Consider the following 13,612-nt stretch of genomic DNA (forward strand, 5'->3'; position numbering starts at 1 on the left):
AGCATCCCTAAAATTGAGGTTTAAAAAGAAACAAGGAACAAATGCCTTGAAATGTTAAAGTTTAAATAAAGTACTCTGCCATCTGATTAGATTTAACAAAAATTTCTTATACTTTAACTCATATGCCTCTACTGTTATATATCAAATATGGCTATATGAAATATAGTTTTAATCTTTAAAGACTAAAAATTATTTAAACCCATATAATATTTAGAAAACAAATTTTTAAAAAATCCATTCATTCATCTATTATTTAGTATATTCTAGTTTTTTAAGGATGATCCTTTAAATTATACCCCATCTCATTTCCAAAAGGATTTGGGATGGCTGACAAAAATACATTGAGCAGACTAAAACAAACAGATGAAGGAAAATGAAGAAAAACCGTACAAACTCTCTCTCTCTCTCTCTCTCTCTCTCACACACACACACACACACACACACACACACACACATATCAGTCAAAGAACTTTGTTTCAGATACAGAGAACCAAAAGAAGTTTCTATAGCTTTCTCAGAAAGGGTACTGCAGATATGGTAGATATTGTTTTAGATTAGGAGTGCTGTTTAAGTGAATTAAGTGAATCACAGTTATGTGGTTGGGAGGAGAGGAGGCAGAGTAAAAGTCAAGGAATAAAGACCAGTAACAGGACGAGCATGACCATAATCAGCAACCCAAGGAACACCTTTTAGAAATGCTCAGATACAAAGAGAAAGATATAGATTCAGTAGATTTTGCCCTCATATTATGTCACCTTTATTCATGTGCATTCAAAAAAAATGAATGGAAATATTATAATTATACTTTAATTTCTATATATAAAATACATCAAGAAAAAACAAACATTAACAAAATAAGCTCCTATTAGCAAAATGTATTGGCTATATTGTATTCAACACAGCACTTACCTTCGCTGATGGCATGGGGCTTAACAATGCAACAAGTAGTACAGCTGGTAAATTTAGCAGTGTTTGCTGGCCCACAAATTCCACTCGAAGGAAAAAATAACTCCATTTCCTAAAGACAGAGAGAAATGACTTTGGCACATGTAATCTTGTTACAGATCTGTAAAACAACTCAGGAAATGTGCACAGCATACTATCATCCAGGTACTTCAGAGAGGAGCTAAAGCAGAGGATATGGGGGAAGTGTCTGCCTCAGGAAGGCCCCAGAGGGTCTTGCTCCGTTACAATCTCTGCTCAAACTCCTAGGATATTTACGTGAGAGGAGAAGAACTAGGCAATTACTTTTAAAGTTTCACAACATAAATTCTTTTCTTCAAATTTTCTAAAAATGCTTTTTACAAAGACTAACTGAACCTTGTTTTAAGGCTTAAAAGAACATATAAAGAAGTATTAAAGCAATGACAATATGTATCATTCTGTCTCAGGATTAAAGCTGAGAATGTCTTAACATATTTTGAATATTGGAAGTAATCAATATAAAGTTCTTATTTCACCCAAAGCATCAGTCTATGAGACACAGGTCCAATTTTAAACTTGTCATTAAAATATGTAAAATTCAATTAAAAATAAGGAAATCTTTATAGAAACAGATTAGTATTCAAGAATCAGAGCTACAGTTAAAACTAATTAACTACATATAGTGCTAAAGTCAAATCACATGAACCTTATTTTATAACCAGATTCAGGCTGTGCTATTTGCTTTGCACATAGTTCATTAAAATAACCACCCAGCAATTTGAACTAGCCACAAAGATGGCCACACTAATCAGTAAACTATTTAGACATATGCTTTCCTGCTTCTAAGCTTTTACTAGTATTATTTCTATTCCCTACAAAGCCCTCTGTCCCCAAGAACCATACCAACATGTAAAGGGTCACTTTAAATATTATCTCCCCCAGGAGCCCCTTTTGATGAACCCCAATCAGTACACTGTACTCCTCCGAAGTTGTGGTTATTTTGGTAATTGCCCCCCATGAATTATAAATTTGAAGAAAAGAACTAACTTGCATAGCTGTGTAGGTCCTTTAGAATCTAAAACAAATAGCTCAAAGTAAATACTCACTTTTCACTGAATTTAAAAATTGAAAGATCATAGGATGTGTTAGTGTACCACACTGGTGTTCATTTAAAAAAAAACGATCTCGGGAAGATGAGGAAATGTTCAAATAGTAGTGTATATACTTGAGTGATTCTGGGGTTAATGACACTTTAGAATTAAAATGTTCCATTCCTTAGACAACTGTCTTTCTGTCATATTGCTGCCTTTGCTTATTACTCTTCTTGATCAGTAACAGCAACTACCACTTTTAGTCCTGTACCAGATGCTTTGATTACATGTTCTCAGAGAACGTGTAAGGTACAGGTGAAAACTCAGATACCTATAGGGTCCTGGTAGGTAATCAATGAGTGAATGAAGTAAACCTGGTGTGACAAGAAGGCATGGGAGAGGGCTGCAAACTGGAAAGGGCTTGTCCCGTCTACAGTTCCCCTTTCTCTGCTTCCTTTGCAACAAAACTCCTCAAAAGAGATGTCTTTATTCTCTGTCTTTACTTCTTCTCTTCCATTTCCTCTTAAACTTACAACTAATTAGGCTTTCATTCCACAAAGGCTATTCATGAAAATCCCTAATCACCTCCACGTTGCCAAGTACCCTGGTTAATTCTCAGACCTCACCTTACCTGACCCAACAGCATTTGACACAATTGATCCCTACATCCTGGAATGCTTTCATCACCTGGTTTTCTTCCCACTGTTCCTTTTCAGTTTCCTTTGATGATTTTCTCCCCTTTGGCAGACCCCTAAGTACTAGAGAGTGGTCTAGTACTATTTATTGTCACTATTCTACCTATTGTCACTCTCTTGTTGAGGCCCTCAAGTCCCATGGCTTTAAATGCTACCTGTATTCTGATGTCTCCTACATTTTAACCTCCAGCCCAGCCTCCCTAAACTCCACATCCATATCTATCTACCACTAACAGACATTTCATATTTAAAACATCCAAAACAGACTTTGAATTTCCACTGTCTCCCATAAATCTGTTCAACACCACCCTTTTCCTTACCCTTCAATTGCACAAGCCAAAAATAAATAACAAAAAACAAAAACAAAGAACACAGTGATTCTTGATTCCTCTTCACCTGTCCAATCTATCAAAAAATCCTTTAAAATATAACCAGAATCCAACCACCTACCTCCACATCTGTCACCTTGGTCCATGTGACATGCCACCACCATCTCTCCCTTTAATGCCTGCACTAACCTCCTAACTGATCTCCCATTCCAACTTTCCCCACAACACAAGTACCCCTACCCTGCCTGATCTATTATTAACACAGCAGTCAGAATGAAACTAATAAAAACAGATCATGTCACTCCTCTGCACAGAACCCTCCAGGACCTCCTATCTTATTCAGAATGAATTTCAAAGTCCTAGATATCCTACAAGGCCTTATGTGACCTGGGCCCTGGCTATATCTGACCTAATCTCCAGCTATTTCCATGAAACACATTACTGCCCCATCATCACTGGCCTCACCTCCTCACTGTTCCTTGAACATAGCAAATATGTTCCCACCTCAGAGTTTTTGCATGTACTGTTCCCTTACTTGCTGGAACACTCTTTCCCCCAGACATTTGCTTGGATTTCTCCCTCACTTCCTCCTGATCGCTCCTCAAACCAGATATTATAAGGACTTTCTATATGGTATATTTAATAGCATTCAACACCTCTACTCCACACACAATCCTGGTCTTTTCCTATATCCTTCCCCTGCTTTATTTTCTTCAGAGCAATTACTAATAGACATCAGAGTTATAGGTCTATTTATTTACTATCTGACATCCCTCCCATCAGAAAAGCTATAAGCTCCATGAGTCAGGACTTTGCTTTTTTCACAGTAGCTTCTCAATAGTTTGGAATGATTGAAGTTCAGAAACATTTTATTTAACATATGTAGAATTTATATAGACACAGACACTCAGAAAAGTTAAGAAACAAGCCCTTGCAAGATAGCAAGTGGCAAAGTCATGATTCAAATCCAGGTCATACTGACTCCAAAGTCCTGAACTTTTTCTATCACCTTTCTTTCAGATCTAAAAAGCTATGCTAGGGGGGGACCTTCAAGATGGCAGAGGAGTAAGACGTGGAGATCACCGTCCTCCCCACAGATACATTAGAAATATATCTACATGTGGAATGTGGGGTTTGCTTTCTGCATCTAATTTGTTTCTGGTTTTCTGCTTATCTTAGTTTAGTATTTACAGTTTATTATCATTGGTAGATTTGTTTATTGATTTGGTTGCTCTCTTCCTGCGTTTCTTTTCATATATAGATATATATACATTTTAACTTTTTCTCTTTTTGTGAGTGTATATGTGTATGCTTCTTTGTGTGATTTTTGTCTGTATAGCTTTGCTTTTACCATTTATTATAGGGTTCTGTCTGTCCTTTTTTTTTAGTATAGTTTTTAGCGCTTGTTATCATTGGTGAATTTCTTTTTTGCTTTGGGTGCTCTGTTCTTTCTCTTTTTTTTGCTTTTTTTAAAATTACTTCTTAATTTTTTAAATTCTTACTAATTATTTTTAATTTTTTTATTTTTCATAATTATTTTTTATTTTAATAACTATTTTATTTTATTATTTTTTTTCTTTCTTTCTTTCTGTTTTTCTGCCTTTTCTTCTGAGCCATGTGGCTGACAGGGTCTTGGTGCTCCGGCCAGGTGTCAGGCCTGTGCCTCTGAGGTGGGAAAGCCGAGTTCAGGACATTGGCCCACCAGAGACCTGCCGGCTCCACATAATATCAAACGGCAAAAGCTTTCCCAGAGGACTCCATTTCAATGCTAAGACCCAGCTCCACTCAACGACCAGCAAGCTAGAGGGCTGGATACCCTATGCCAAACAACTAGCAAGAAAGAAACACAACCCATTAGCAGAGAGGCTGGCTAAAATCATAATAAGGTCACAGACATCTGAAAACACACCTCCAGATGTGGTCCTGCCTACCAGAGAGACAAAATCCAGCCTCATACACCAGAACACAGGCACCAGTCCCCTCCACCAGGAAACCTACACAACCCACTAAACTAACCCTAGCCAATGGGGGAGGACACCAAAAACAACAAGAACTATGAACCTGCAGCCTGAGAAAAGGAGACCCCAAACACAGTAAGATAAGCAAAATGAGAAGACACAGAAACACACAGCAGATGAAGGAGCAAGGTAAAAACCCAGCAGACCAAACAAATGAAGAGGAAATAGGCAGTTTACTAGAAAAAGAATTCAGACTAATGATAAAAAAGATGATCCAAAACTTGGAAATAGAATGGGGAAAATACAATAAATGTTTAACAAGGACCTAGAAGAACTAAAGAGCAAACAAACAATGATAAACAACACAATAAATGAAATAAAAAATTCTGTAGAAGGAAGCAATAGCAGAATAACTGAGGCAGAAGAACGGATACGTGACCTGGAAGATAAAATATTGGAAATAACTACCACAGAGCAGAATAAAGAAAAAAGATGAAAAAAATTGAGCACAGTCTTAGAGACCTCAGGGACAACACTAAATGCACCAACACTCAAATTATAGGAGTCCCAGATGAAGAAGAGAAAAAGAAATGGACTGGGAAAATATTTGAAGAGATTATAGTTGAAAACTTCCCTAATATGGGAAAGGAAATGGTTAATCAAGTTCAGGAAGCACAGAGAGTCCCAACATGATAAATCCAAGGATAAACTCGCCAAGACATATATTAATCAAACTAACAAAAATTAAATACAAAGAAAAAATATTAAAAGCAGCAAGGGAAAAACAACAAATAACATACAAGGGAATCCCCATAAGGTTAACAGCTGATCTTTCAGCAGAAATTCTGCAAGCCAGAAGGGAGTGGCAGGACATATTTAAAGTGATGAAATAGAGAAACCTACAACCAAGATTGCTCTACCCAGCAAGGATCTCATTCAGATTTGACGGCGAAACAAAAACCTTTAGAGACAAGCAAAAGCTAACAGAATTCAGCACCAACAAACCAGCTTTACAACAAATGCTAAAGGAACTTCCCTAGGCAGGAAACACAAGAGAAGGAAAGACCTACAATAACAAACCCAAAACAAGAAAAGGTAATAGGAATATACATATCAATAACTACCTTAAATGTAAATGGACTAAATGCTCCAACCAAAAGACAAAGACTGGCTGAAAGGGTACAAAAACAAGACCCATATATATATGTTTTCTACAAGAGACCCACTTCAGACTTAGGGACACATACAGACTGAAAGTGAGGGGATGGAAAAAGATATTCGATGGAAATGGAAATCAAAAGAAAGCTGGAGTAGCAACTCTCATATCAGACAAAATACACTTTAAAATGAAGACTAAGACTATTACAAGAGACATAATGATCAAGGGATTGATCCAAGAAGAAGATATAACAATTGTAAATATTTATGCGCCCAACATAGGAGCACCTCAATACATAAGGAAAATGCTAACAGCCACAAAAGGGGAAATCGACAGTAACACAATCATACAAGGGGACTTTAACACCCCACTTTCACCAATGGACAGATCATCCAAAATGAAAATAAATACGGAAACACAAGCATTAAATGACACATTAAACAAGATGGACTTAATTGATATTTATAGGAAATTCCATCCAAAAACAACATAATAAATTTTCTTCTCAAGTGCTCATGGAACATTCTCCAGGATACAACACATCTTGGGTCACAAATCAAGCCTTGGTAAATTTAAGAAAATTGAAATTGTATCAAGTATCTTTTCCGACCACAATGCTATGAGACTAGATATCAATTACAGGAAAACATCTGTAAAAAATACAAACACAGGGAAGTTAAACAATACACTATTTAATAACCAAGAGATCACTGAAGAAATCAAAGAGGAAATCAAAAAATGCCTATAGGGCTTCCCTGGTGGTGCAGTGGTTGAGAGTCCGCCTGCCGATGCAGGGGACACGGGTTCATGCCCCAGTCCGGGAAGATCCCACATGCCGCAGAGCGGCTAGGCCCATGAGCTATGGTTGCTGAGCCTGCACGTCTGGAGCCTGTGCTCCACAATGGGAGAGGCCACAACAGTGAGAGGCCCGCGTACCGCAAAACAAAAAAACAAACAAAAAAACGCCTAGAAACAAATGACAAAGAAAACACGATGACCCAAAACATATGGGCTGCAGCAAAGGCAGTTCTAAGACGGAAATTTATAGCAATATAATCCTACCTCAAGAAACAAGAAACATCTCAAATAAACAACCTAACTTTACATCTAAAGCAATTAGAGAAAGAAGAACAAAAAAACCCCAAAGTTAACAGAAGGAAAGAAATCATAAAGATCACATCAGAAATAAATGAAAAAGAAATGAAGTAAACAATAGCAAAGATCAATAAAACTAAAAGCTGGTTCTTTGAGAAGATAAATAAAAGTGATAAACCATTAGCCAGACTCATCATGAAAAAAAGGGAGAAGACACAAATCAATAGAATTATAAATGAAAAAGGAGAAGTAACAACTGACACTGCAGAAATACAAAGGATCATGAGAGATTACTACAAGCAACTATATGCCAATAAAATGGAAAACCTGGAAGAAACAGAAAAATTCTTAGAAAAGCACAACCTTCTGAGACTGGACCAGAAAGAAATAGAAAATATAAACAGAACAATCACAAGCACTGAAATTTAGACTGTGATTAACAATCTTCCAACAAACTAAAGCCCAGGACCAGATGGCTTCACAGGCGAATTCTATCAAACATTTAGAGAAGAACTAAAACCTTTCCTTCTCGAACTCTTCCAAAATATAGCACAGGGAGGAACACTCCAAAATTCACTCTACGAGGCCACCATCTCCCTGATACCAAAACCAGACAAAGATGTCACAAAGAAAGAAAACTACAGGTCAATATCACTGATGAACACAGATGCAAAAATCCTCAACAAAATACTAGCAAACAAAATCCAACAGCACATTAAAAGGATCATACACCATGATCAAGTGGGGTTTATCCCGGGATGCAAGCGTTCTTCAGTATACGGAAATCAATCGATGTAATAAATCATATAAACAAATTGAAGGAGAAAAACAATATGATCATCTCAAGAGATGCAGAAAAAGCTTTTAGCAAAATTCATCACCCATTTATAATAAAAACCCTCCAGAAAGGAGGCATAGAGGGAAGCTACCTCAACATAATAAAGGCCATAGATAACAAACACACAGCCAACACTGTTCTCAATTGTGAAAATCTGAAACCATTTCCACTAAGGTCAGGAATAAGACAAGGTTGCCCACTCTCACCACTATTATTCAACATAGTTTTGGAAGTTTTAGCCACAGCAATCAGAGAAGAAAAATAAGTAAAAGGAATCCAAATCAGAAAAGAAGAAGTAAAGCTGTCACTGTTTGCAAATGACATGATACTATACATAGAGAATCCTAAAGATAGCACCAGAAAACTACTAGAGCTAATCAATGAATTCAGTGAAGTAGCAGGATACAAAATTCATGCACAGAAATCTCTAGCATTCCTATACACTAATGATGAAAAATCTAAAAGAAAAATTAAGGAAACACTCCCATTTACCATTGCAACAACAAGAATAAAATACCTAGGAATAAACCTACCTAAGGAGACAAAAGACCTGTATGCAGAAAACTATAAGACACTCATGAAAGAAATCAAAGATGATACCAACAGATGGAGAGATATACCATGTTCTTGGATTGGAGGAATCAACATTGTGAAAATGACTCTACTACCCAAAGCAATCTACAGATTCAATGCATCACCATCAAACTACCAATGGTACTTTTCACAGAACTACAACAAAAAATTTCACAATTTGTATGGAAACACCAAAGTCCCCAAATAGACAAAGCAATCTTCAGAAAGAAAAACGAAGCTGGAGGAATCAGGTGCCCAGACTTCAGACTATACTACAAAGCTACAGTAATCAAGTCAGTGTGGTACTGGCACAAAAACAGAAATATAGATCAATGGAACAGGAGAGAAAGCCCAGAGATAAACCCACGGACATATGGTCATCTTATCTTTGATAAAGGAGGCAAGAATATATAATGTAGAAAAGACAGCCTCTGCAATAAATGGTGCTGGGAAAACTGGACAGCTACATGTAAAAGAATGAAATTAGAACACTCCTTAACACCATACACAAAAATAAACTCAAAATGGATTAAAGACCTAAATGTGAGGCCAGACACTATAAAACTCTTAGAGGAAAACAGGCAGAACACTCTATGACATAAATCACAGCAAGATCCTTTTTGACCCACCTCCTAGAGAAATGGAAATAAAAACAAACAAATGGGACCTAATGAAACTTAAAAGCTTTGGCACAGCAAAGGAAACCATAAACAAGATGAAAAGACAACCCTCAGAATGGGAGAAAATATTTGCAAATGAAGTAACTGACAAAGGATTAATCTCCAAAATTTACAAGCAGCTCATGCTGCTCAATATCAAAAAAGCAAACAACCCTATCCAAAAATGGGAAGAGGACCAAAATAGACATTTCTCCAAAGAAGATATACAGATTGCCAACAAACACGTGAAAGGATGCTCCACATCTGTAATCTTTAGATAAATGCAAATCAAAACTACAATGAGTTATCACCTCACACCAGCCAGAATGGCCATCATCAAAAAATCTACAAACAATAAATGCTGGAGAGGGTGTGGAGAAAAGGGAAATCTCTTGCACTGTTGGTAGGAATGTAAATTGATACAGCCACTATGGAGAACAGTATGGAGGTTCCTTAAAAAACTGAAAATAGAACTACCATATGACCCAGCAATCCCACTACTGGGCATATACCCTGAGAAAACCATAATTCAAAGAGTCATGCCACAGTGTTCATTGCAGCTCTATTTACAATAGCCAGGACACGGAAGCAACCTAAGTGTCCATCAACAGATGAGTGGATAAAGAAGATCTGGCACATATATATAATGGAATATTACTCAGCCATAAGAAGAAACGAAATTGAGTTATTTGTAGTGAGGTGGATGGATGTAGGGTCTGTCATACAGAGTCACGTAAGTCAGAAAGAGAAAAACAAATACCATATGCTAATACATATATATGCAATCTAAAAAAAAAATTGTCCTGAAGAACCTAGGGGCAGGACAGGAAAAAAAACACAGATGTAGAGAATGTACTTGAGGACATGGGGAGGGGGATGGGTAAGGAGGAAGTCAGAGAGTGGCATGGACTTTCATATACTACCAAATGTAAAATAGATTGCTATTGGGAAGCAGTGGCAGAGCACAGGGAGATCAGCTCGGTGCTTTGTGACCACCTAGAAGGGTGAGACAGGGAGGATGGGAGGGAGACGCAAGAGGGAGGATATATGGGGATATATGTATATGTATAGCTGATTCACTTTGTTATAAAGCAGAAACTAACACAGCATTGTAAAGCAATTATACTCCAGTAAAGATGTTAAAAAAAAAAGCAATGCTAAATAGTTCTACCTCTAGTTTAACCAATCATTTGACCAATTATTTTTGTCTCAACTTCTCTAGTTTTCATTTTTCCTCAGTTTTTAAAAATGTAAACACAAGTTTTTCCAGTACTCATTTACATATGCTGAATATGTATTTAAGGCAAAGAATATAAAGATTGTCACTCAAATGTATCTTAGTGAAAGTGAGTAATCCCGTGCCTTTGCTTTCTCTTTCTCCCTGTACAGGTTTTCGTATCTGTCCCACCTATTAATCCAAGGTAATATTTGCAAGAGCACTGTTACTAGGCCATTGTTATATGGCACCTAATTCAGACTTTAAACAACAAATGTAAAGTCACACAAAAAAATTCATATTCCTCTGTGATTTCAGGTGCTTTAAATATTTTGCATAAAGATTTTCTCTTTCCAAGGTTCCTTGCTATTACTCTTAGGCCCTAAATGCCCTAGCCAGGAAGTATAAAGATATGTAACTTTCCCAAAAATAAAACTCACACACAATTTGATAAGCTTTAAGTATATAGTTTTTTGTACTGTATTTTATACAACAAATTATTAAGTATATAGTTGCACTGTTTCATAAATCTTACCCTGACAAGACCCCATGGGAATCTCACTAAACCATTTGCCTAATTTACATTCATATCTTAAATACCATAATAACAGTATTACTAAATGGTTGCCAGTTACAAGTTTCTCTAAAGACTTCACAGTAATTTTAAATATCACTTTTGTAAAGGACCCAGATTAAGATATTTTAAAAAATTCTGAACTCTATTTATTCTAATATCAAATATGAAAAGAATTAGGACCTAACAAAATGTCCAAAGGTAAGGAAATGCTGAACTAAATGTTTTATTCATGCAAGAGACTATTCCATGACCATTAAAATTCACTCTTATGACAGTAATCTGGTAACATGTAAAATATTATGATTTAATATTAAGTAAGAAAAATCAAATTAAAATTAAAACCATGTAAAAACGATGTTTACTATTTAAATTATATAAATGATCAATGGGAATGACTTGGAAGGAATATAACATAATAGGTAAACTATAAACATTGCTGGCAGGATTTCTGATGACAAATTTTCTTTTCCTTAGTTTCCAAATTCTCTGAAAAGTATTTCCATTACTTTCATATTCTGAAAGACTATAATGTTGAAAACAAGGTAGGCCACTACTTTCAGCATACTCAGTGGACAGCGGTGGTTAAGCACCGGGGCTCTGGAGCCAGAAGTTCCTGAGCTGGAATCCTCATGTGATCTCAGCTTCTACAACAGTAAATTGTGATGATATAAACAAATGCACAGGGTATTTTAGGAATTAAATGAGATACTAACATGTTTAGAACTATGCCTGGGGCACAGTGAGCAGTCAATAAATGTTAGGTTGGTTGTCATTTTCAATTCCAAAAGTTTTTTTTTTTTCTTTTAACACCTGTGATCTAGACCCTGGCAGTATCAAGATAAATTAGACATCCTCAGGGAACTCAGAGTCTATCTACTACCTAGATAAATATAAAAACAAATACTTTTAAAACATGGTAAGTAACAGAGGTGTGTGGTAGGCATAAGCAAGCATCTAGGAAAGGTACCTCACAGAGAATCAAGAAATTGGTAATAGTTAAGCAGAGTTATTGTTATTGTTTTAAGTTTTTGTTGAGGTACAATTAACATACAGACTGCACATATATAAAGGATACATTTGATAAGTTTTGGTATGTTTGCTCCTATAAAAACATTGCCACAATCAAGATAACACATCTGGGGCTTCCCTGGTGGCGCAGGGGTTGAGAGTCCGCCTGCTGATGCAGGGGACGCGGGTTCATGCCCCGGTCCGGGAAGATCCCACATGCTGCAGAGTGGCTGGGCCCGTGAGCCATGGCCACTGAGCCTGCACGTCCGGAGCCTGTGCTCCATGACGGGAGAAGCCACAACAGTGACGGGAGAGGCCACAACAGTGAGAGGCCCGCGTACCGCAAAAAAAAAAAAAATAAAAAATAAAAAAAGATAACACATCTGTCAGCCCTCCCTTCTTTTGGTAATCTCTTTCTTCTGCAGCTCCCTGCCTCTCTTTACCATCCACCATTACCATTCCCTCCCTTTACCACTAAAAAGTTGTTCCTGCAGCCATTTATCTGCTTTCTATCATTATAAATTAATTTTCAACAATTTTGCATAGATAGACAAATAGATCTAATTTCTTCCGCTGAGTAAAATTATTTTGAGATTCATCTACTGCACATCAATACTTCATTCCTTTTTATTGCCAAATAGTACTCCATGTGTTAATATTATGGTTTGCTTAACCATTCACCTGTTAGAAACAGGTTATTTCTAGTTTTTTGATATCACAAATAAAGCTGTTTTAAACAAAGTTGTTGTGTACAAGTCTTTGCATTGGCATTTGCTTTCATTTCTCTTGGGAAAATACTTAGGAGCGGAATGGCTGGTACATAGAGTAGGTACATGTTTAACATTTTAGGAAACTGCTAAACTGTTTTCCAAAGAGTTTGTACCATTTTAAATATATGTTCAAACCATTTGTCCACTTTTTTTTTTTTTTTTTTTTTTGCGTATGCGGGCCTCTCACTGCTATGGCCTCTCCCGTTGCGGAGCACAGGCTCCGGACGCGCAGGCTCAGCGGCCATGACTCAGGAGCCCAGCCATTCTGCGGCATGTGGGATCTTCCCGGACCGGGGCGCGAACCTGTGTCCTCTGCAACGGCAAGCAGACACTCAACCACTGTGCCACCAGGGAAGCCCTTGTTTGTCCACTTTTTAATTGGATGTTTGTTTACTTAATAAGAGTGGAATTGGCAAAAGAAAGAAATAGATCAATAGAGCATAAGAACATAGAAATACACTTACACATATATAATCAATACATTTTTAACAAAGGTGCAAAGGCAATTAAGTGGAGAAAGGATAGTGTTTTCAACAAATGGTGTGGAACAATCAGACATCTAATTCTGATCATGCCTCACACCATATATAAAGATTAACTCACAATGGATCATAGAGCTAAATGTAAAATCTAAAACTCTAAAATCTCTTAAAGGAAACAAAGGAGAAAGTCTTCTTGGGTGAGGTAACAATTTCTTCAATGCCACACCAAAAGCACGAT

The 13,612-nt window shown here is 36.8% G+C and overlaps 1 protein-coding gene across 2 annotated transcripts in view; it reads right to left on the reverse strand.

The window, feature by feature from the left end:
• NME7 (NME/NM23 family member 7) overlaps positions 1-13,612 on the reverse strand; it is a 261,463-nt gene that overhangs the window by 181,968 nt on the left and 65,883 nt on the right. For both annotated transcript variants that reach the window (XM_081226166.1, XM_081226165.1), the window contains one exon: positions 910-1,018. In XM_081226166.1, coding sequence (XP_081082292.1) covers positions 910-1,018 — 109 coding nt within the window. The remainder of the gene's footprint in view (positions 1-909; positions 1,019-13,612) is intronic.

This window comes from Mesoplodon bidens (genome assembly GCF_964165515.1).
Source record: "Mesoplodon bidens genome assembly, chromosome: 2".
NCBI classification, from domain to species: domain Eukaryota; kingdom Metazoa; phylum Chordata; class Mammalia; order Artiodactyla; family Ziphiidae; genus Mesoplodon; species Mesoplodon bidens.